Source organism: Morone saxatilis, unplaced genomic scaffold, assembly GCF_004916995.1.
Source record: "Morone saxatilis isolate NCDOM2014 unplaced genomic scaffold, NCSU_SB_2.0 Contig17, whole genome shotgun sequence".
NCBI classification, from domain to species: Eukaryota; Metazoa; Chordata; class Actinopteri; family Moronidae; genus Morone; species Morone saxatilis.
This window is the reverse complement of record NW_023339729.1, coordinates 10,228,783-10,252,651: the sequence shown is the minus strand read 5'-3', so window position 1 is coordinate 10,252,651 and position 23,869 is coordinate 10,228,783. Positions and strand designations below refer to the sequence as shown.

Genomic DNA, 23,869 nt, shown 5'->3' with positions numbered 1-23,869 from the left:
GACTAATGGCACCTTTCACTGTACAGTGACTTTACAAGGTATGTAACCAAATGTTCTCACTTTTTATCACAGTTTCCTGCGGGTGATGAGTCGGTCAATGCCTCTCTTCATGACCTTGGCATGGATGTACTCGGTAGCCATCATCATCAAGGGCGTGGTATATGAGAAGGAGGCCCGACTCAGGGAGACCATGAGGATCATGGGACTGAACAACGGCACCCTGTGGCTCAGCTGGTTCATCAGCAGTTTAATCCCGCTCCTGATCAGCGCCAGCTTGTTGGTGATGTTACTGAAGGTTAGTGTTGCCACAGTCACAAACACATACACGTGTATACACTTTGTCATCGTGCAGGAATGTCAGCAAATTGTAGAAAACAAGTGAACATACTCACACTGATCATTGCTGATGTTTATACTCAAATCATTTGACATGATAGTCACTCTGTTTCTCCATGATCACTTCATTGTCTAGAAATGTCCTTAAATCGTGGAAAAGAAGTGATATCATACTGCTGTAACCAGGAAACTATTTCATCCTCTTTCTCTTTTTTCCCTGTCACCTTTCTCAGATGGGCAACCTACTGCCTTACAGTGACCCAGGAGTGGTGTTTCTTTTCCTGGGGTCCTTTGGCGTAGTAACCATCATGCAGTGTTTCCTCATCAGCACCCTGTTCTCTCGTGCCAACTTGGCAGCTGCCTGCGGTGGCATCATATACTTCACCCTCTACTTGCCCTACGTGCTGTGCGTTGCCTGGCAAGACTATGTGGGCTTTGGAGCAAAAGTTGTAGTGGTGCGTAGAAGAAATTTAATTATACACACATGAATACATGCAGAAATACATACATTTTGTGATGAATGTTGTGTTGTTGAGATTTTACCCTCACATCTATGTCTAGAAATCTAATCTCTTCATTGCCACATAGTGATCTAAAAAGGTCTCTAGTATTCTTTTAAATGGACCTACGTGTCCAAAAAATGACATCTACATACATTCCCTATCCAAAGTTTAGCTCTGCTAATATCTGTCTTCTCTGTTCTTCTCACAGAGTCTGCTGTCTCCTGTGGCTTTTGGTTTTGGCTGTGAGTACTTTGCCCTGTTTGAGGAGCAAGGGGTGGGCATCCAGTGGTCAAACCTGCTTGCCAGCCCTCTGGAGGAAGACAGCTACAACCTGACCACCTCTATCTGCCTCATGCTGTTTGACGCCGTGCTCTACGGAATAATGACCTGGTATATCGAAGCTGTGTTCCCTGGTAAGAGATTAAATTGCTAAATCAATCATGTACTGTTAAATAATGCAGAGTATTATGAGTTGTTTTAGGTTGGCGGACAGGACTGAAAACAAAACATTTCACTCTATTCCAGGTCAGTACGGGATCCCCAGGCCTTGGTATTTCCCTTTCACTAGAACATACTGGTGCGGAGAGAAAGAGAACAAGAACCTCTCCACCCCTATGTCAAAGAAGGGCAACGCTGAAGGTATAATCATTATTACTAATATCAATTGTCTTTATGTTTATGGAAGAATTTTCAGATATAAATAAATAGATGATACATTTACCTTTATGTATTTTTGAACCTGAGCTTGTGTCATGGCTAAAATGCTGTTGTCTATGTCTTTCTTTTTCCCCCAGCTGTGTGTATTGAGGAGGAGCCGGGCCACATCGAGCCAGGTGTTTACATTGAGAATCTGGTGAAGGTCTACAGCAATGGAAACAAGCTGGCTGTAGACGGACTGTCCCTGAGGTTCTATAACGGACAGATAACCTCCTTCCTTGGCCACAATGGAGCTGGCAAGACCACAACAATGTAAGATACACATTATCTGCAAAACACCTACAGTACTGCTAAGTTTAACTGAGCTGAGCGTCTAAAACTAGTTAAGAGATTTTGAAGATGAGATGGTGACTGTTGTGTCCCTGCCTTCTTTTCTGATAGGTCAATCCTGACAGGGTTGTTTCCACCCACTTCTGGTACAGCCTACATCCTCGGCAAGGACATCCGCACTGAACTCAGCACCATCCGGCAGAATCTGGGCGTCTGTCCTCAGCACAACGTACTATTTAGCATGTGCGTGAGCTTTCAAATCTCAGTATCTTAAGATCTCAACATCAAGAAGGGAATTCTTTGCACACTTGTAGCCTCTTGTGGTGATTGTGTGATTTGTTGTTGTAATGCAGGCTGACAGTGGAGGAACACATCTGGTTCTACGGCCGTCTGAAGGGGCTGCCAGAGGAGATGGTGAAGGCTGAGATGGAACAAATTGTGAACGATGTCGGACTGCCCCACAAACGACAGTCCCGCACCAATGCGCTGTCTGGTCAGTTTGATTATTTTACTTTTTTGTCACCTTTTGTTAATTTGGAGAAAGAAATATTGAACATGGATGTAGGTTTTACATGAAAACTGTCATTCTGACCTGTTCTTCTTATTGTCTTTGTAGGAGGCATGCAAAGGAAGCTGTCAGTGGCCCTGGCTTTTGTTGGGGGCTCCAAAGTTGTAATCCTGGATGAACCTACTGCTGGGGTCGATCCCTATGCGCGCAGGGGTATCTGGGACCTGCTGCTTAAATACAGACAAGGTAAATAGGACTGATAGTTAGTTTGTAGTAATATGATAGTTATTAATATTTCCAATATTTAAATATATTTAATTCTGTAGTTTGACACTTGAATGATTTTATTCCTCTGTCAGGCCGCACCATCATCCTGTCCACTCACCACATGGATGAGGCTGACATCCTGGGTGACCGCATTGCCATCATTTCCCACGGCAAGCTGTGCTGCGTAGGCTCCTCGCTCTTCCTGAAGACCCATCTGGGCACAGGCTACTACCTGACCCTGGTCAAGAGAGACTATGACTTGACTCTTCAGTCCTGCAGGAATTCTGCCAGCACAGTCTCATACAGCAAGAAGCCAGAGAAGGTAAAAGAGATATCATGGAAAACATGTGTTTTTAAAAGATACAAAAGAAGTAGTCTCGCTTCCAGAGCCGAAAGTTACTTTGTCTTAGCTAACAAGAGAGGATTTTCAGGAAGGACGGAGATTTAATCTTTCTTTTACCCTCTTTGTCTTTGTCTTTAGGAGGACAATGTATCAGAGAGCAGTTCGGATGCTGGACTGGGCAGTGAACCAGAGAGTGAAACCACCACTATTGGTAAGAACTGACACTCAATTTTTAACTTTAAAGGTGGATGAGTTTATTCCTGTAAAATTAACTTTGCATATAAAATGTCGATATTGTGTTATTCCCTCTCACTAACTTCTCACTCTTTCTGACGATTTTGTCCCTACAGATGTGTCTCTCATCTCCAACGTGATATTCAAGCATGTCCCCGAGGCTCGCATGGTTGAGGACCTTGGCCATGAACTCACCTATGTCTTGCCCTACCAGTCAGCTAAAGACGGAGCCTTTGTAGAGCTCTTCCATGAGCTGGATGACAGACTCACCGACCTGGGAATATCCAGCTATGGAATATCTGATACCACACTGGAGGAGGTGAGGAGCAATAAAAAGTTTACACACCTTTTTGTCTCTTCTTTTTATTTTCTGTTTGATTTATTGTTTATTTTCTTCTGCCAATGTTCTAATCGCATGTCTTCCAACTGATCAGATCTTCCTGAAAGTTGCAGAGGACAGTGGAGTGGATTCAGTTGAGCTTTCAGGTGAGATTTGCATATTTTTTGGATTAGCAGAAAGAATCTGAATTATTGCAGGAGCTGTCTTTAAACAAAACAGAAGACTTGAAACTTGAAAGATTGTTTAAATGAACTCTCCTGTGGCTGCAGATGGAGTCGTGCCGACCAGGACTCGCCGCCATCATGCATTTGGAGACCACCAGAGCTGCCTGAAGCCCTTCACTGAGGACGACTTTGATTTCAACGACTCTGAAGGTGACCCAGGTAGAACTGCACTACCCAGCATGCAGTGCAATGATAGCAACATTCTTGTCACTATCATTGCTGTTACTCTTTGTTTGTACCCAGAGGTGTATTTCACCAACAATGTACATAGAAAATTGGAAGGCATATGTCACATTTGAGAACAGTTTCTAATGAACTGAACTGAAATCAGTTGTTTTGTGCCAGTAAAATGCAGGCACTCAGTTCAGTTTATTAGCAAATCAAGCAACAGACTTACAATGTTGCAAATTTGCTCACATGTATCATGGTGTTTGTGTCCAGAATCCCGAGAGACTGACTGGCTCAGTGGAACAGATGGCAAAGGTTCATACCAGGTCAAAGGCTGGAGTCTGAAGAGACAGCAGTTTGTTGCACTACTGTGGAAACGGTTCCTCTACGCTCGACGCTCCAGGAAAGGCTTCTTTGCTCAGGTATACTGAAGCTATTATGATAAACATGTATTGTAAATTGTAAAAAGAGGTAATCAATGTAGGTCGTTCTGCCTTGAATCTACCATACAGTGTTTCACAACATAATTTCCCTGTTTCATGTGTCATGCAAGTTAGTTGTAATAAATTGTCATGGCGTTGTTTTTCAGATTGTTCTTCCGGCAGTGTTTGTGTGTATTGCCCTGGTGTTCAGTCTGATTGTTCCTCCATTTGGAAAGTACCCAAGTCTGGCTCTGGATCCAAGCATGTATGGAGAACAGTTTAACTTCATCAGGTGAGATATTGCATGTTCCTCCTTTTCATCAATTTATCAAATAACAAAAAATAGATTTTTCTGCTCATTTTATACATTCTTGACATTATATTAGATAATTATCAGTAAAATCTATGTTTAGTCTTCATTCTGTAGGTATTTCTACCTACAAAGTGCTCAACTCATTAATTAAAAGGTTACCTAACTGTACTAGTGTTTGCATGTTACCTAACTGATGTATTTATAACTCACCGGCTTAACAGCTGAACGCAGTTGTTAAGTAACTGTGAAACTCAAAATAAAAAAAGCAAAAAAATTCTAAGATATTATAATTAACTGAAGGTATTATATATGATAATATATGTATTATTAAAGGCAATGGGTTCTCTGTGTCTCTGTAGTAATGACTTACCTGAGGACCCTCACATCAACAAACTACTAGGAGCTCTCACAGAAAAACCAGGATTTGGAACTCGCTGCATGGAAGGAGAACCCATACCGTGAGTTTTGACAAAAATGAAATAAATAAATAAATATATGTAGACCTTAAATATGGTGTGCATAAAATGGAGATTTGGAGTTAAATATAAACATGTTTTTCTCTGTGCTCCAGGGACACTCACTGTACAGCAATTGAAGATGAGTGGTCGGTCCCGCCAGTCTCCCAAAGTGTGAAGGACATGTTCGACAAAGGCAATTGGTCCATGGAGAATCCCTCACCCCTATGTGAGTGCAGCTGTGGAGGACGCAAGAGGATGCTTCCCGAGTGTCCTGCTGGTGCTGGGGGACTTCCACCACCACAGGTTGGTGATACCACAAAGTTGAAACTAAAGTGTAATGGGGGACTCTCCTCCTTCTTCTCTCTTGCACACACAAATACAAGTAAAGTGATAATGCTGCACAAAAGAACACAATTCTAATGAACTGTTGTGTCTGTTTGCGTATCCAGAAGAAGATCAGTGACAAAGACACTCTTCAGAATCTGACCGGCAGAAACGTCTCAGACTATCTGGTGAAAACCTATGCGCAGATCATTGGCCAAAAGGCATCGCATCATTTAACATTAATTTAAATTGTTGTTTATTCTTGCCTGCTATTATTTCTCATTCAAAGGGGCATTAAGCATTGAATCATTCATTTTTTTTTCTTCTCTTTCAGCCTGAAGAACAAGATTTGGGTCAATGAATTCAGGTACATTATCAGACATGATCCATCTTGAGCTTATTTGTCAATAATATGCACCTGAGTGCCTCTCTGCTGTCTCACTCGCTGATATTAAAATGATTGTTCTCTATACAGATACGGTGGATTTTCATTGGGCGCCAGGAGTTCTCAGCTTCTGTCCCACACGGATGAAATCGATGATGCAATCGCTCAGTTGAGGAGACGCTTCCATCTAGAGACAGTAAGAGATTTCATTACAGTTTTATTTCACATGCTGCACCAAGCTAATGCACAAGAAAAGCTCATCAATGTAGCCAGTTTTACTACTGTGGTTTCAATTACTCAGGGGTATGACACAAGCTGCTGTATACAGCAGCTCATTTCTACATTTTTAGGTTTTTATGTATTCCAACTGTAGAGGTACTACTCTGGATAGACTTGCAGGTTTGAACAGTGTCAGTTTACCCGTGTGCTAAAGGCGACTCTCTCTCCCTCCCTCTCCCTCCCTTCTTTCTCTGCCTCTCCCACCCTCCAGGGTACTGCAGCGGATCGTTTTTTTCACAGTCTCTCCAGTTTTATCCAAGGATTGGACACCAAGAATAACGTCAAGGTTAGCACACACAAACACACACTGGTTATACAACAGCACATGGCTTTGTAGGTTACCGTCAAGCTTTTTACCAAATTCTTTAACAATGCTGCTGTGCACCCATTACACCCATGTGCGTCACTCACTTTTTTCATATTGTGTAATTTGATTGCATAATAATTGTTTTTTCTTCTGTGAATTTCTCTGAATTTGTATCAACTTTGTTTAGGAGACAACATTGAGGAAAAAACATAATTTTGGACATTACATTGTCACATTTTAGTCATGTGGGTAATGGTTTTATCCAGAGCAACTAGCTGAAAAAGCTCTAATTCCTCAATTCCACCACAAAAAAACCCAAAAGCAACCAGATCTGAATAAAAAGATCAAAACCTGGAAAGAAATAAGACAGAAGGGAAGGGGAAGAAATCAAAAGAAGGGCTAAAGCGGGAGACAGAACCGAGAGGATAACATATATTTACTTAAGACATACTGTAATCTTTAGTCTCTTGCAGACTTGTGGCACTGAGCTGATCACCAAGCTACTAATTTACTCCCAGCCTACTTTGTATGTACTCTGAGGTTACTGAAACTAAAATGCCTGCCTCTCTCTCTCCAGATTTGGTTCAACAACAAGGGCTGGCACAGCATTGGTTCTTTCCTCAATGTGATGAACAATGGCATCCTACGGGCAAGTCTGCCAGCCAGCAAAGACCCCACAAAGTTTGGCATCACTGCCTTCAATCACCCGCTCAACCTCACCAAGGAGCAGCTGTCACAGGTCGCACTGTGAGTATTACTCTTAATACAGTGATACATTTCAAAACTATAACATAATCTCTTTTTTAAGAAACATCTCCTCACATTCTCATGACTTCCTTTGCTCTGTTCCCCCCTCTATCTCAGGATGACGACATCAGTAGATGTGTTGGTTTCCATCTGCGTGATCTTCGCCATGTCTTTCGTTCCTGCCAGCTTTGTGGTCTTCCTCATCCAGGAGAGAGTGAACAAGGCCAAACACATGCAGTTCATCAGCGGAGTGCAGCCTTTACTCTATTGGCTGGCCAACTTCATTTGGGATATGGTGAGACATTTCAGTCGAGCACCAGTGGCTCCTCTCCAAACTATATTAGAAATAGAGAAATGTCCCCATATATCAGGACATAATGCAGTTATATAATATCATTATCTTAAAACTTACCAAAGCTTCTGTTTCCCCCTCCCTCTCTTGTCTCTTGCAGTGTAACTACATCGTCCCAGCCACGCTAGTCATCATCATCTTTGTGTGTTTCCAACAAGACGCCTACGTCTCCTCCACCAATCTGCCTGTGCTGGCCCTGCTGCTGCTGCTCTACGGGTACGCTTGACAGACATTCAGTGTCTTTGGCTCATACTTGGCTCTTTGTTTTCTCAGTTTCTCTAACCTTATCTAAAATTATCTTTGTATCTTTTCCCAGATGGTCAATCACTCCTCTGATGTACCCAGCCTCGTTCTTCTTTAAGATCCCCAGCACGGCCTACGTGGTTCTGACCAGCGTTAACATACTGATTGGAATCAACGGCAGCGTCTCCACATTTGTACTGGAGTTGTTCGGAAGCAATGTAAATAAAAAGTCACTTCTGATTCAGATAGTTAGAGTAGCAGTAGTTTGATTGATTGTTGATTCAAATAGTGTAGAGAAAGAGAGAGATTTCTGAATACAGACTGAATGCATGAATATTTACTGTAAATATGACTTTATTCCCATTTAAGGAAATCGGTGGTATCAACGACATCCTGAAGAACGTGTTCCTCATCTTCCCTCACTTCTGTCTGGGCAGAGGACTGATTGATATGGTGAAGAATCAAGCGATGGCTGACGCTTTGGAGAGATTTGGTAATTATAAGCAGGCTTTTACTAACTACTGCAAATGTATCCTAGTTTGTTTTAAAATTTTAATCAAAGATGCAGTTTCAAAATGTTTTTAAAATGTCTCTTCTCTGGTTCTGGTTGTGTCTCTGTAGGGGAAAACCGCTTCCGCTCCCCTCTGGCCTGGGACATGGTGGGAAAGAACCTGTTTGCTATGGCCATAGAAGGCTTGATCTTCTTCATCATCACCGTCCTCATTCAGTACCGCTTCTGCTTCAAGGCCAGGTGGGTGAAACCTTCAAGACACGTGTGCGAAAACAATCACTCCATAGTTTATTGTATAACACAGCATCCATTACCTAAGATGTCATAGCTCAAAACAATTAGGGGATTTGGATTTGAATTCCCTCTGGATTCTCAACTAAAGCCTGTCCTATAAGCCTGTCTTGAATGTGACCTCTCCTTATTCTGCCGCCTGTGTCCTTCCAGGTCATCTATCAGTCACCTGAAGCCTATTGGAGAAGAAGACGAGGATGTGGCCAGAGAGCGACAGAGGATCCTGAGTGGAGCAGGACAGTCGGACATCCTGGAGCTCAGACAGCTCACCAAGATTTACAAGCGGAAACAGAAGCCAGCAGTGGATCGGTTGTGTATCGGCATCCCCCCTGGAGAGGTACGGGCTGGACAACATCGATCAAACTTTCTTTAGTACAGGAAAACAGTTTGTGTATCAGATTTCAGCTAATATGATGAATGTGCAAGACACATAATCCCCATATCCTGGTCCTCGTGTTGACATGTTTTTCTTCTCCTGCAGTGCTTTGGTTTGCTGGGTGTGAATGGAGCAGGGAAAACCAGCACCTTTAAAATGCTGACAGGAGACTCTGTGGTCACCAGTGGAGAGGCCTACCTGGCTGGCAAGAGGTAAGCATTTTAAAATATACAATACATCCAATTATTTTATTTTTTCATTTGTAATTAGCCTTTGTGAGAAAACATTCAATACAAGTAAAAGTTTTGCTTAAAATATATATTTTTTGCTTTCTGTAAAGCTTATTTACACGCTTGTCTGTGTGTGTATCTCACTCCAGTGTAAATACAGAGATAGATGAGGTGCATCAGAACATGGGCTACTGTCCTCAGTTTGATGCCATCAACGACCTGCTGACCGGCAGAGAACACCTCGAGTTTTACGCCATCCTGAGAGGAGTGCCTGAGAAGGAAGTCTGTGAGGTCAGTAACAAACAAACCTGCTGTATTTACTATGACATACTGTATTGGACTGTTCTACTCCACTGAGGCATTATATGAGATATTGAAAACTTCATTCTGTCCACTAGGTGGCAGAGTGGGGCATCCGGAAGCTGGGCTTGGTCAAATATGTGGACAAGGCAGCGGGCAGCTACAGTGGAGGAAACATGAGGAAACTGTCCACTGCCATCGCTCTCATAGGAGGACCACCTGTAGTCTTTCTGGTCAGTGAAAATGTTCAAACATACACAAATATGCTGAATTATTTTGCATAAAGCAGGACAGGAGGGTGACCCACACGTTCTTGAAGACGATGGATTAAGTGTTCAACAGCAGCTGAGTATCTGTTGTTTTCTGTTCACAGGATGAACCAACTACAGGCATGGACCCTAAGGCACGCCGTGCTCTGTGGAACGCAATACTGAGCATCATCAAAGAGGGACGATCTGTAGTCCTGACCTCCCACAGGTTAGACTGGGCATTTGAATTACATCATTACAACATCCTATTAACTATTATAAATTTGTGTGTTTAGCTTAACATGACAAAACTCATCCTGGTGTGCTTTTTACAGCATGGAGGAGTGTGAAGCACTCTGCACAAGAATGGCCATCATGGTCAACGGCAGGTTCCGCTGTTTGGGCAGTGTGCAGCACCTCAAAAATAGGTGAGAATATACGCCAGACTAGTATTTCAAAAACTTTCACACGCACAAGAAATGAAAAAATACTAGTTTTCTCCAGATTATTGTTTAAACAATTCCGTTGAACGAAATGTGCTTTGTCATGTTCTTATCAGGTTTGGTGATGGCTACACCATCATCCTGCGGGTGGCTGGCCCAGACCCAGACCTTCGGCCGGTGATGGGGTTCATCGAGCGGGAGCTGCCTGGCAGCACACTGAAGGAGAAACACCGTAACATGCTGCAGTACCAGCTGCCCTCCTCCCTAACTTCCCTCGCCCGCATCTTCTCCCTGCTCTCTAAAAACAAGGAGGCGCTCAGCATAGAAGATTACTCCGTCTCCCAGACAACTTTAGACCAAGTAAGCAAGAGCACCCAAGGCTCTGACGACTAAAACCATATTGTGATTTTACTTTAGGTTAAGTCTAATTCCTCCTTCCTCTTCTTTTTCCCTCTCGCAGGTGTTTGTAAATTTCGCCAAGGACCAAAGTGATGAAGACCACCTGAAAGACATCCATCTGAACAAGCGGGACGCTGTGGTAGTGGACATTTCCCAGCTAAACTCTTTCCTCACAGACAACAAGACCAGGGAGAGCTGCGTCTGATTGACGATGAACATACCATCAGTGGGAGTTGCTATGCTTCACCCAACCTCCCCATCACACAAAATATGGACCACTAACCTGCGGGGGAGACAGACTATGTTAATTTTTTTTATTTCTATTTTTTAGTATTTTTTAATTGTTATCATTTCTCAGTGGACCTGCACTTCAGTGCACAGCCTCTTGAAAAGGCAGAGACTGCAGGTATTGTGACAGACACTGAAACAATGAAAACTCAATGCAAATCAATGCAAGAAATATATATAAATATATTTAAGATGAGAAGATATTCCTGTGAGGGTTGGAGACCGGTGCTTCTCCTTCACTAGATGGACAGAAAGAAAGAACACTTGAAGTGACAGCAAGATTATGATGCTGTGTCAGACTGGAAAGCTTGTAGCCCTGCTACTCACTCAATGGACACGGCATTGGGATGATAGAAGGAAATCTCTCTAGTTTTTAAATCCCCGTTCCTAAAGGTAGTTAGCCGTAGTCAGTGCGACGTGTATGTGCTATGGTAAAAGAGTTCGGATCATTCACTGCCAACTGCTAAAAGATGGACTGACTTTTTTATCAGGGTTAAACCTCTCGCGATCGCTCTCTTCGTTACCAAGCTCAGTTGTTTTATAATGCAAATGATGGTAAAGAAGCATTTACAATCCAATTGATTTCAGTCACAAACATGCAATCATGCAACATGTAAATTTTTACTAATTAGTTTTTTTAAGAGATAATTTAATTCTAATAGACAAACATAACCTCTATGGAGTGTTTTTTTCTTTGTTTGGATAACAATTACGACGGATAACCAAGTTGTCTTTTTTTATTTGTTCTTGGTGTTCTTGACATTGTCCAGCACAGTGCCTATACTGTATCATGGTGGAGAGAGAAATCTGAGCACTCCATTAAAGAAACAACAACGTATGTAGGCTGCTATGGAATGTATAAGACAGATACCACCATGCATCAAAGCACAAAAAAAAAAGCTTTTTGTGAAGATGATGGATGAAACTGTTTTTTGTCCTTCATTGTCAAAAACAAAACAAAAAAAATCTTGTGGTTGCTTGATGTCTGTACATGATGCAGCCTGCTGTACTGGCTTGTTTTTACTCGTCCTGCCCTCTTCAAATGGAACTGAAGGCCAATCAGAACGGACAGAGGATAACCATCGTTCACTGGCAGTTGTGACTTCGACAGAAATCTGAAGATTGCTGAAGATTTTGGACTGGTTTCTTGAAAGGTGATTGGAAATATATACTGCATGTTTTCCACTGTGCCACACACCTTGACTATCAGCACTTCTATGTGTGTGTGTGTGCCAGAGCATGCCGTCAGATCAGCGTGTAAAGGACTGGAGACGACTGAATTGTGCTTCATTATTGTTCGGTTACCGGCACATATATATATGTGAGTCTAAATCCAAATTCTGTTGTAAAAAAAAAAAAAAGAATCTGTATCAAAATGTGATTTTGACGATGAATCAGATGGAAATGTTCCTGCAGGTAAAACTCTAGCTCCCATACAGCGTCTTGTGTGGGATCTGAAGATAGTAACTTTTCCAGTAACATGCTTTTCTACATGCCTGTATGAGGGCACGTCGGAGCAATTTAGACCTGAGCCATCACCGGTGTGGATATTATGTAAAGTAGCAGCAGTATCTTGTGATGTCGAATTAAAAAAAACTAACAAAAAAAAAAAGTTACAGTGGAGTGAACAAACAGTATCTGTGCCAAATGGAGCTGAATATATATATTTGATCAACCAGCATAATATCAAGGAGGCAACTGTTTTGTAAAGTTTAAGTTGTGCTTTGATTTGAGTTCTTTATCCATCAGCTCACCCAAAGAAATCCTCCTCTCTCGTTGTCAGCAGCTCAGAAACAAAACGCTGCAACCTCATTCAGTCTCCATCAGACTGCGAGTTTTTTCTGCCGATGTTGCCAAATTCTAATCTTTCTGTCTCTCCACATTAAGAAGCTGCGACATTGAAGTTAACTGTACTGTCAGTAACTCAAATTTTTAGACGTGAGGTTGAGAGATTTCTGAAGCTACACATTAACAGGGACCACATGAATTAGAGTTGTGCTTGTAATGCTTTATAATCCAGGGTTTAAATTGATGACAGTTTGTCATCACAGGTGCTCTGTGTCATATTCAATCTTGGAAAGGGTTTCCGTTTTCTCTGGGATCCGATCACAGCTGTGGGGTTTCAGACTTGCCCTCAGCTGAATGTGAGCACTTTATAGACTTCAAAGCCTGTTGTGTCAAAGATGTAGAAGTAAGGGATTTGGGTATGGCAAATTAGACATTTAAAAAAAACAAACAATCTCTGCACTGGAACACAGGTATAATTTCCGACAAGATGAAGCTACACCACTGCATTAAAACATTTGTTTGTGACACTTGAAATGGAGAACGAAGGCTTACATGTGATTGAGAGAAACGAGAGAAAAGCAGAGAGAGTAGAGACACAAAGAGAGAAACGCAGGACAGTAAGATGGTGATATTTCTCTTCTCGTGCTCAATATTATTTGTTTACATTTTTAAGTATTAAACAGCTGTTTGGGTCTGTTACTCATTGTGTATAGTTCTTCTTTTCATTAATAAACAAAAAAATCATACATTTTGAAAAAAATAAAGACTCCTGATTTGATTATTTTTGTCATAGCAGCTGTGTAGTGGATGCTGATGTGGGCTTGTCGAATGGAAGTTTGTAGCTAATGACCGAACAAAAGATATGTTTACTGAATCACTGGGCGTGTGTGTTACGTAATGTGTGCTATAAGTTTCTAGAGAGTGCATGTGTTGGTGTGTCTGTTTTCACCTGCTGCGTTCCCACGCACGCACACTCCCACACACACAGTTCTATCTGTAAGTGAAACACACTCAGAGGTTTCTGTCACTCTGAGTTATTCATCCACCAACATCATGACTGGAAGAGTTGTTTTTCTGGGACTTCTGCTCATCTGTGTGGCTGCAGGTAAAGAAAAGACATTTAGTCTTAGGTATTTTTACAGTCTAGTTGTTACAGGTTAAAGATTGAACCGTTAGAAACGTTTAGATGCCACAGAATGACACATGCAGTGCCTATAAAAATATTCAGCCCTACGAGGAAGTGTTCATGTTTTATTGTCTTACAACATTGTTAACATTGATCAATAAAAAAATACACCGTCAAAGTGAAATTGAGAGAAATATACAACTTTTTGTATGCTTTTTACAGGCACTGTACAGTAAAATCATTTGTACGTCAGTATTACGCACACACTTCCTGTATTTATTATCTTTTAACAATAATAGATTATAAATATCAATAACAGGAACTATAATGACTTCTCTCATCACAGCATAGATTCACATAATTCAGGTCTGGGTGTATGGTCAGTTTTGCATGCTATTGATATGTTTTATTCATGTATAACGCTAGGTTGCTTATGTGCTTGCATGTAAGCCAGGATTTATGGGGTATGAAGTTCATTTGCTTTCGTTACAGATGCTGAGAAGAACTCTGGACTCCTGAGAAAGGTGCTGCACCTTGACTTAGCCGTGTGTGTGTGTGTATGTGTGTGTGTGTGTGTGTGTGAGAGAGAGAAAAGTAATATTACTGAATCATTTTTAAGCATTTTATTTATATTGTGGTGACTGAAGGTAAGTCACACCACCCCCTGTGTGCTTTGTTGTTTATTGTCCGGCAGCCTTCCTGCCCTGACATGGAGATCGTGGCGTGTCCTCTGAACCTCGCTCCTGTGTGTGGCAGCGATGGAAACACCTATGCCAACGAGTGTACCCTGTGTGCAGAGAGACAGTGAGTACTCACAGCTGCTCCTCTCTCACAGTATTCACACATTAACACCACCAAAAGCAGACTTAATGGAGGATGCCACAGTTGCCCCCTGCTGGTGAATTAATTTATAGACTACAGTCACAGTGTGAAGTCATTGGATGACTACAGCAACTGATTCAAATGACTGGAAATGTTCCTGTTCAGTCTATTATTCATCTATTGGTCAGTACAAGAAAATGATCATGTCTTTGTTGAACGAATCATTATAAAGCTCTACATTTCAGATTGTTTTGCATTAGTACTTTTTACTTCAGTGTGACAAAAATACAGGCAAAACAGATTTTCCAATTAAATATACATGGATGGCTTAAAGATTTCTTTTGTTTGGGGCACCTCTTGCTGATATCATCTCCAAAACTCTCCAAATTACACAGAAGCTTCTAGAGAGGAATAATATGTCTCTTTTTTTACTCTTTTTAGAACGTTTGTTTCTGCTTGTATTTCTCTGTCTCTTCATGTTATTAATATTCTTTTAACCCTATTGCAGACAATTTACTGTATTAAAAATCCTCATTGATGGCTTCATTTACTATCTCTCCACCATTTCTCGACTTTGCTTCCACATTCATAGTGAGTTTTGATTTTGGTGTTATGATCCATTTTGCAGAATGACCAAAATGGACATTTTAATTGCCAAAGAGGAGAGCTGCTGATCTGCGCAGGAGATGAATCAGGATCTGACTATCTACCCAACATGGATCTTTAAAAAGACCTGAATGTCTGTGTCATTGCAATGAGTAATAAATGTCCATAAGCAGTAAACAACTGCCTGATGTGTTGTTATTTTTTCATCAATAAAATCCCACTAGGTCTATTAAGAGATCTGGCCAGAAGGACTAAAAGAGAAGCTACAACATAATCTGAAAAACATTCCTTTGTAAAGTGAAGGCAGGAGGTGAATGATCGGTTGGTTATCTCTGTGGGAGAGCCAAATGTTTACACTCCTTATACTGAGTAACACACAGCTCAATGATGTGTGTGTGTGTGTGTGTGTGTGTGTGTGTGTGTGATAAAAAACAGTCTGAGCAAATGCATTGGCAAAAGAAGAAAGGCAAGAGTATGACAGAAGCACAGAGCGACACACTGGGAGAGAGGACATAAAAAACAGAGGAATCAAGTGTTGAATCGTGAGGACAAAAGGTCAATTCAGTCACATGATTGAAACCAGGAAACGGACAAGTGTTTTCAATCCAGCTGCTTCCTTAATCTTTACAGCACAGAAGAAACTAAGCCTTTAAGACTTTATGGACTGACTTATCAATGATGATAGAAAACCAAGTGGAACATGTGTGAGTAAAGACTGTAAATACTCGATGTCGGTCGGTTATGGTGTTACGCAGAGTTCAGATTGACAACCTGACTGTAGCAGTTTTAAATGAAGACAGGGCAACAGTAAACCTGTACCTGAGCTGATCATTATGAACTCACTTTATGAAATATTAATAATTGTTTACCTTGTTTGATCACTTTAGTTTAGTTTAGTCCATGCCATTCATTGCTGTTTGGTTCAGGTCAGTATTATAATATTGTCACTGTTTCTCAGGGTCTCCACAGCTCAGGAGTGTCAGAATGGGATCTCTATGGACCTCTTCCTGCATCTTTCACTCATACCAGCTGTGAGTCCGTCCGTTTAACATGGAATCTGAATATATGGCTGGAGAAACCCCGAACCATGTGTCTCTAAACCATCAGCTTTCATGAGCCATAAATAACAGCTAGCTTTGAGACTTTAAACCAAATAAAAATCCAATGGGTTTTATTTTTTTAACTTAATTTAGGAACGGGAATTTTCTAAACCAAAAAGACAAAATCACAAATACTAGGGATAGATGATTGATGATTACACATGGGTTCACAGTATAATCAAATGATAGTGTGTCTAGGAACACAGAACAACTACATTTTGGGCCAAATTAAAAATAACCTCAATTAGTAACACACAAATGAATTTGAAATGTATTTGTATTAATCTAACTTCAATTTGATCTGAAAAAACTGTTCAAAGTTTATCAACTTTAAAAAAAATGCTTCAGTTGGTAACACATAAATTAATTAAGTTTTTATCACAAATCAAGTTAATAAGTTAGATAAAAGTTGAATAAAGTAATAATTTTAGTAATTTTTTTAAGTTGGTTAGACAATTCTACTTTCACCCTTCAATTCAGTGGATTATCCTGCCACCTCAAACATACAATAAATATCAATTTATTTCCACTTTCACGCAGTCAGCGATGCAAACAAAGCACTGTTCCAGTAAGTTTGTTAATGCAAAGATTTCTTGTCCTCCAGGTGCTGATTGTAGGGATACTCTCATTCCTTCAGAAAAGAACCCAGAGACTGGGCATTGACCACAGACTGCCCTTCCTGAGGGGACGTTTTGCCATTGTAGTGTAAGTTTAGTCGAGACAAAGTAAAAACAGCAATATGTGTCTCAATCCCATAGCTATGGGCCCTTAAGCCACATGAGCAATATGGCTTTGTTTGTGTTTATGGTATTTTGTCGTTACTGTGCCCCAGGCCTTTGGATACTATAGGTAGCCTCAGTAATCGTTGGTCCTATGGATTTGCATTTGGTGCCGTGTCCTCCACCGTCCTGCTGCTCTTCTCTGAACGGTACATCCCGTTCACTGTCCCACCCTGGGCTAGAGGTACCCCCACTGTTTATTATTGTTATCCAGACTCTATATAAAAACCTATAATTTAACCATGTTGGCTGATGTTTCCTGATCATTCTCCGCAGCTATAGTGTATCTGATTGGAGCTTTAGAGGTGGGCCTGGCCTATTTCCCTTTCTTTGCCTGCCTGTCCACACCTTTCAGAGCAGCTGGGGCAGTCCTGGGAATACTCTACTCTCTGTCCTGGTAAACAATCATTATATGTTCAAACACAAGTCTCACAATGTAGATCAGCACAGCAAAAGGTTTATTTCACCTGTGTGTTTGCCTTTAAATAGCATGTAAAAGCATGCAACACTTCCACAATATATAAAAAGGTTGGGCTGTATGGACAGATGAATGGCTTATAAAAAGCCTTAGAAAACACATTGCATCTCTCTGCACTTCTCTGCAGGATCATCGTTACAGTCTGGGATATGTTCACCTGTCCTGGTGGTAAGGTGGGTGAGTATAAAATATATCAGTGTAAATATTCCTGTTGCAGCATGGCTTCTCCCAAGCAACCAGCCTTCTCCACCCAGTTTCAGCCCACCACACCTAAATATAAAACATTTATTTATTTATTGGTATTTTTGTTGAAATCGAAAAAAAAAAAATCAATGAATTAATAACTTTGTGTGTATGATTTTAAAGATTCTGGGTAAATACCAGAAGATTATTTTCGAGTGGCCCTGCGTCCTCTCCCTCATCTTCCTGTTGGGTCGATTTTCCTACATGTTGGTTAAAGCTGTTCGAATACATCTGCAACTGGAACAGGAGGTCAGCATAACAAATCTTTATTTGATACATCTTAGATAATTAACAGATTGACAACTTGCTGTACAGTAGTGGATACAGTGATAGATTTTTCTATCTGAATAATACATTGAATCTGCTGCCAGGACCCGGAAGAGCTGATTGAGCAACACCAGATGCTGCATGTTAAGAGCCTGCTGAGGAAAACACCTGCACGCAGGTAGAATGCACACTCATGCACTAATGCGTGGGGATTTTCACTTCTATCACTTGTTAAGGGTTCCACCATTTCTGCATTAATTATTATGTTATGCAAGTTTACCATAACCTTTTTCATCTCTTTTTTACTAACCTTTGAGTCAGCTATATATATCATTCATTAATAAGTATTTAAATCAAGATACAGAGTTACAACTTTGAGATTTTCTAAGTAAGATGAGTATTAACAGAAATGGAGTTGGAGACTGAAAATCCATCAAAGTGAAAATTATATCTGTCTAAACTCGACCCTTCCTTCTGTGTTGCAGTAAGCCCCTCAGCTGGTTCCAGCGCAGAGTGTATGAGTGGGACCCCTACTTCAAGTTCCCCAACAGGATCATCGGCACTACCATTATATCCCTTATAGGCCTGTATACGGTAGAGAAAGACATATCTAAACCAAATAGCTCATCCATACACTTTGTTTGGGAAAAGTGTTACGGAAAACATCTCATCTGTGCATCTGCTGTCTTTTTGTCATTATTCTAGATGACCCTGGTAGACTACAATCTCAGCAATGTGGTTTTTGACAAAGCAGAGAGTTGGAAGAATACACTCAAAGAGCTGGTTACTTCTTGTAACCAGACTGAAGCTCTGGGCACCTTGATACCACAGCTAGAAGAATTCATCGATGTGGCCAGGAGTGAGTTGGCCTGCGCCCTCCACTAACAGTCTGTTGCATCCATTATCTGTGTGATCAATGCTCCATTCATCAGACATCAGACAAGTTACATCCTACTGCCTTGATTCTGAACATTTACAATTAGAAAAAAGCTAAAAATCAACACCAATTATTTATTTTTTTAGTGTATTTTTTGGAACAGAAAGATAACCCCCATATTAACCTGTACAGAGGACAGAGGAACACCATCATTTGTAGTCATAGTTAACTAAAACTAAACAAAAAAAGTAACACAATGTGTGAAAAAAAGCTTTTAGTAAACTGAAGTAAAAATAAAAACTACTAAAGACTTCAGAAAAACTGAAATTATGTTGTGTACTTGCAACGGTAAAATAAAATAAAAATTTGGTCAAATTTGTCAGGACAACAAGCATGAGGAGGTATTGGTGGATATATTTATTAAGACTGCGATGTCTGTATGACTTGAACTTGTATTGTAATACCTGATATCTTAATAACTGACCAATACCCCCATATTAAAATTTTAAAAAACCTAAAACTAACGAACGAAATTAAAAATAAGAAACTGTAATAACTGTTAGTCATTTATTTTTGATGGTCAAGAAGACTTAATGATACACGAAGTAAAGTTAAGTCAAGCCAGGTGTTGTTATTTCTTTCTTTTATTCCAGAGGCTTGGCTCGCTACCACCATCTTTGCTAGTCTCAACACCTTGGCCTACACCTTCCATGTCTTGAAATGTTACAGGTAAGATAACTAAAAATATCTGAAATATACAAAAAAGTACTCAAAGGTTAACTCACAAATGTACATTTTAAATCTTTGGACTGGAATTTCAAAAAAGTAAATGAACTAATTTAGTTTATGGGAGATAAGATGAAATTTCTCACCCAGTTATCCAAACTCCATGAGTGACATGGTTTACTGTCGCCACAGAAAACACTTGAAGAGACTGTGGAAAGGGCAGAAGAGTTTTCTCCCTGAGAAGTTTCACAACCCTAGCCCTGCTGTCAGCGTAGTAAGTAACACACACAAACACACACACACACACATCAGATGGTTCCAGGGCAAATCAAATTTCAGCTTGGCTCTCAAGACTCAAAATCAGCATTCACAAGTGTTACATTGGCCCCAGTTTAAATGTGTTTCCAGGTCATGGTATGTGTGTTAGCGTATGATCTACATATTTTATGGAAGATTTGATCCACATATTTTGAACCATAAGGCCTCTGCACCACACCAGCTATGCAAACACTTCATAATAATCACAATTTGGTTCTGTCTCTCAGCCCTCGTAATGAGGCTCCCAGAGTGGAAAACAGGCTCTACCAAACACACACATTTGCAAGTGTCTGAAATGTTTTAAGTGTGTGAGTGTGGATTTTAATGTTTTAAGTATGTAGAGTGTATGGGTATAAACACACAAACAAGTTTTCTCACTGAATTTTCACAGGCTTCCATCACAAGATACTCTGGGTGGCAAATAGCGTTCACGCTATGGGGTAAGCTTTTCAGCTTTTCAGAAAAACATGAAGAACTGACATGTACATGCTTTCAAACCAGAAACAGCAGCTGAGCAGATGTTCTGTGTTATGGGATTTCCTGCTTTTTCTCAACTGACACCGTAAGTGAGACCATTTCATTAGTCTAGAGGGAGAGAATGAGGGAGGAAGTTTCACTTAACGGGGAGTTTTAGGCAGTAATTAACTTTTCAGTGACCAGGCCCATGTAATGGAGACCGTTAAGTAAGTTCAACTCATTTTAGAGGTGCCTGTAAAACCATGCAAACCTCTCAGAGATAATGTCATTGGAGTCCCATGATGCTTTAAGTGGGGCTTCATATACTTTTCCAGACTGACGAGAAAATAGTGTTGAGAAAATCTCAAAATACCTGTCATTTTGTTATTTGTTATATGACAAATCCAAACAAGATCCGAACAGCTGTAGCAGACCTTCAGAAACCCACATCACATCACACCCTTAGACACATTTTAGTGTCTTACTAACAAATGTGTTTGCAGGGTAATGCTTCACTCAACCAGTGCATTTGTCGATAGCAGCCATGTTTATATTGGTTGTATTTGTGCATATTTGTTAATGCCCTATCACACAGAAAAGAATAGTTTGGAGAATGGAACAGATTTATTTTTTTTAAGCTGCACAGTCCTACTGCATGAGTAAAATATTAAGATAAGCAACATTAATACAGACATATTATGTGACATAACTGGATGTCTCTTCTGCATTTTCTTTTCAGGCTACCTGATTGTCCATTTTATCCACTTCCTGTTTGCTCTGCTGTTCGTCTATTTGCTGGTTCTTCCTATACAGCATGGGAGAGTACTGAGCCTGCTCAGCAACCTGGGAATTATACTGTAAGGCTGCTCTCCCTGTGGTTGTGGATTTATTAATGGATGGCTAGATTGATTTTATCTCTCCTGTGTCTCTCAGTCTGACCATCGGTCTGGTGATGGCCCTGGTGATTCTCCAGATTATTCTGGTTCAGATCTTCTTCCTTCAGGACAAAATGTCTCCTACCGATAAAAACAAACCTCTGGCTCTCAACAACAGGTGGGTAGAGGGAGGGAACTCACAATAAAACCAAGGTCCTCTTTTACCAGCAAACACTGTTGAAAAGTGCTGGTGATGAAGGCCAAATGTCATGCTAAAGCCATAAACATGCACTCTCTCACTTACTCAGTAGTGTGATAAACAAGTAGCTAAACAGAGCTTTAATGCCCATGTGTCAAATGTTAATAGAACAAGTGAATATGATTGAAAGTAAATCCATACGGTGTAGTAACTTTCTCCCCCACCTCTTCAGGAAGGCGTTCCACTGCTTCAACTACTTCTTCTTTTTCTACAACGTGGTGATGGGAATCAGCAACTGCATATTGAGGTTGCTGTGCAGCATTGTGGTGGGAACATGGCTGGTGTCCCGCATAGACCGGACCATTATGCAGAGAGGATATGAAGGCATGGATGCAGGTAAGCTGAACTCCAAATGGGATGTACAGTTTGTGTGACAAAAGAGAAATATTGTTTTAACAAATTAAGAAGAACTGATTTCCAGAGTCACCACAATAAAATATTACAGTCAAACCTAAGCTAACCCTGGTTCATCAGGGTTCAATTATACATTGAGACTTTGATTCCTCCTGGAGTATTTTAGTCTGCTGTGTCCACCTTTTCCAGTAGATGGCAGCATTTCACTGAGCATCAGTGGAGTTCGTGTAAGATAAAAAGTTAGTGTGATAACTGGGAGGGAAAATGTTACATCCTGTAGAGTATTTACTAAATGTATGCTTCAGTCATGGATTTTGATAACTGCCAGTAATACATTTAGTTCAATTTTTAGACGATATTTTATAATAGAAAAAAAGAAATAGAGAGAACACTAATGCTATTTGTGACAGCTGGGAACAACTTTCCTGGGCAATAAATGAAAATATGACAGAGAAAAAAAATTTTTACATTTGAACTTTATAAAAACCAGCCATACATTTGTTGTTGTTGACAACTAAACATCTGAAACACTTCAGGTTGTAGCATATAATTCACAGTCATGCATCTGTTAGTTTTTCCTCAGTTGTGCATCGTCCACATATTGTTAAAAACACTGTAAATGCAGTGTTTCTTTCTCATATACATTAAGGTGTGTATATCCAACAGTATTTCTTGTATGTTCCAGGCTACAGTACTTGGATTGGGATGATCTTTGCTGACCACTACCATAATAATCCAGTCATGGTGTGTTTCTGCCAGCTGCTGGTCTCCAAAACGCCAGAGAAACAAACTGCATCTTCATACTCCACATTCAGCAACACGCCATCTGGTCAGTAGTGTGTGTGTTTGTAGCTGTTATATGAACAATCATCCACAGATTACCACTAATGCACTGAGCTTGTTACCAAACTAGTATCTTCTTTTAAATATTTCACTTTATTGCATTTATGCAGATTTGTTTGATCTTGCCAAATTTAATCTAACACAGATTTATGTTTTTATCAGAATAAGTCTTTTTTAAAATTGTTTGTGGATTTGTTTTTTCATTCATAATTTTTTCTTAATTTCCAGTTAATTAACTTAAGACTTTTTTCCAGAGTCCTCTGTGAATAGCCGTGCCAGGAGGCGTTGGATGTTGTTCTATTGTTTACTGAGGAACCCTCATCTGATCCTACTCAGAAAGCACCACCTCTCCTCATCTTCATCACTACAGACACCATCATCTCACCAGTCAGAAGCAGTGGTGCACGCCTGGGTCATGGCATCTCAAACACAGAGTCGCCAGGCAGTGTCACAGTCACCACCGGAGATCATTGTCACACCAGCAGAAAACTGTTGAAGAAACATTTTTCATTGATTATGATCTCATTAAAAATTTATTATTGGAGGAACTCAATGTTGTAGAAGGAGAACTGACAAGTTTTCAAGTTTTTTCAAAGGCTGACATTTCAAAAAGGTTTGGCAAAGTCAATGAAGCTGATGCTGTTTCTTGTCACCAAAACATACTTCACTGACAGCACTCCTAAGGGAAACACTAACATCTGACTGACAAGATATCATTTAATTAATATGATCAATTATTTGCACATAATCATAAGCTTTAACATCTATTCCACAAATAGATATCTCTCTCTCAACTTTTTTTATTTGTTCAAAATTTCTTGAGCTGCACAACACAATTAATCTGCACTGAACTACACAGTCATTCTAGGTTTGTGTCATAAAATGTAAACTGGTATATAAATATTTATGCATGCTGCTGTATATTCTCAATAAACTTTTGGACAAAGAAAAAAAAAAGACTTGTATTTGAACACTGTAAATATAACTTTGCTGGACAAGCAAATGCTTTCAGTTGGAAATGGTTAAAGCTGTTGGTGTGATTCACTTTAAATTGTAAGTATAGTGTCCATCATTTGGAAGTTTAAGATTTCCGACAGCACTTAAAAGCAGCATATTTTCGCAATTC

At 40.2% G+C, this 23,869-nt stretch overlaps 3 protein-coding genes across 3 annotated transcripts in view; all 3 read left to right on the top strand.

Moving 5' to 3' along the window:
* LOC118326587 (phospholipid-transporting ATPase ABCA1-like) overlaps nucleotides 1-13,374 on the top strand; it is a 39,382-nt gene extending 26,008 nt beyond the window's left edge. The window contains exons 15-49 of the mRNA XM_035659611.1: nucleotides 73-295; nucleotides 570-791; nucleotides 1,048-1,252; nucleotides 1,365-1,478; nucleotides 1,634-1,808; nucleotides 1,938-2,069; nucleotides 2,180-2,319; nucleotides 2,443-2,580; nucleotides 2,694-2,923; nucleotides 3,083-3,155; nucleotides 3,295-3,497; nucleotides 3,613-3,664; nucleotides 3,788-3,901; nucleotides 4,184-4,332; nucleotides 4,500-4,624; nucleotides 5,005-5,103; nucleotides 5,217-5,406; nucleotides 5,553-5,653; nucleotides 5,762-5,794; nucleotides 5,903-6,008; nucleotides 6,303-6,377; nucleotides 6,976-7,145; nucleotides 7,263-7,440; nucleotides 7,598-7,713; nucleotides 7,814-7,958; nucleotides 8,110-8,233; nucleotides 8,362-8,491; nucleotides 8,696-8,879; nucleotides 9,024-9,130; nucleotides 9,298-9,439; nucleotides 9,547-9,681; nucleotides 9,822-9,925; nucleotides 10,032-10,124; nucleotides 10,256-10,499; nucleotides 10,600-13,374. Of these exons, the coding sequence (XP_035515504.1) occupies nucleotides 73-295; nucleotides 570-791; nucleotides 1,048-1,252; nucleotides 1,365-1,478; nucleotides 1,634-1,808; nucleotides 1,938-2,069; nucleotides 2,180-2,319; nucleotides 2,443-2,580; nucleotides 2,694-2,923; nucleotides 3,083-3,155; nucleotides 3,295-3,497; nucleotides 3,613-3,664; nucleotides 3,788-3,901; nucleotides 4,184-4,332; nucleotides 4,500-4,624; nucleotides 5,005-5,103; nucleotides 5,217-5,406; nucleotides 5,553-5,653; nucleotides 5,762-5,794; nucleotides 5,903-6,008; nucleotides 6,303-6,377; nucleotides 6,976-7,145; nucleotides 7,263-7,440; nucleotides 7,598-7,713; nucleotides 7,814-7,958; nucleotides 8,110-8,233; nucleotides 8,362-8,491; nucleotides 8,696-8,879; nucleotides 9,024-9,130; nucleotides 9,298-9,439; nucleotides 9,547-9,681; nucleotides 9,822-9,925; nucleotides 10,032-10,124; nucleotides 10,256-10,499; nucleotides 10,600-10,743 (4,915 nt within the window). The 3' untranslated portion in view covers nucleotides 10,744-13,374. The remainder of the gene's footprint in view (nucleotides 1-72; nucleotides 296-569; nucleotides 792-1,047; nucleotides 1,253-1,364; nucleotides 1,479-1,633; nucleotides 1,809-1,937; nucleotides 2,070-2,179; nucleotides 2,320-2,442; nucleotides 2,581-2,693; nucleotides 2,924-3,082; nucleotides 3,156-3,294; nucleotides 3,498-3,612; nucleotides 3,665-3,787; nucleotides 3,902-4,183; nucleotides 4,333-4,499; nucleotides 4,625-5,004; nucleotides 5,104-5,216; nucleotides 5,407-5,552; nucleotides 5,654-5,761; nucleotides 5,795-5,902; nucleotides 6,009-6,302; nucleotides 6,378-6,975; nucleotides 7,146-7,262; nucleotides 7,441-7,597; nucleotides 7,714-7,813; nucleotides 7,959-8,109; nucleotides 8,234-8,361; nucleotides 8,492-8,695; nucleotides 8,880-9,023; nucleotides 9,131-9,297; nucleotides 9,440-9,546; nucleotides 9,682-9,821; nucleotides 9,926-10,031; nucleotides 10,125-10,255; nucleotides 10,500-10,599) is intronic.
* Nucleotides 13,375-13,556: 182 nt separating this feature from the next.
* Nucleotides 13,557-15,337, top strand: spink4 (serine peptidase inhibitor, Kazal type 4). Its single transcript, XM_035659838.1, has 4 exons — nucleotides 13,557-13,719; nucleotides 14,233-14,264; nucleotides 14,435-14,544; nucleotides 15,191-15,337. The coding sequence occupies exons 1-4, from the start codon at nucleotides 13,668-13,670 to the stop codon at nucleotides 15,234-15,236; spliced, it is 240 nt and encodes a 79-aa protein (XP_035515731.1). The 5' UTR covers nucleotides 13,557-13,667; the 3' UTR covers nucleotides 15,237-15,337.
* A 409-nt stretch (nucleotides 15,338-15,746) lies between these two features.
* Nucleotides 15,747-23,745, top strand: stra6l (STRA6-like). Its single transcript, XM_035659489.1, has 18 exons — nucleotides 15,747-15,872; nucleotides 16,127-16,199; nucleotides 16,873-16,973; nucleotides 17,101-17,231; nucleotides 17,324-17,444; nucleotides 17,653-17,698; nucleotides 17,892-18,017; nucleotides 18,140-18,213; nucleotides 18,521-18,629; nucleotides 18,741-18,894; nucleotides 19,566-19,641; nucleotides 19,831-19,912; nucleotides 20,348-20,396; nucleotides 21,152-21,269; nucleotides 21,346-21,465; nucleotides 21,719-21,882; nucleotides 22,586-22,729; nucleotides 22,998-23,745. Exons 1-18 carry the CDS (start codon nucleotides 15,844-15,846, stop codon nucleotides 23,237-23,239), a joined length of 1,959 nt encoding a protein of 652 aa, XP_035515382.1. The 5' UTR covers nucleotides 15,747-15,843; the 3' UTR covers nucleotides 23,240-23,745.
* The last annotated feature ends 124 nt before the right edge of the window (nucleotides 23,746-23,869 follow it).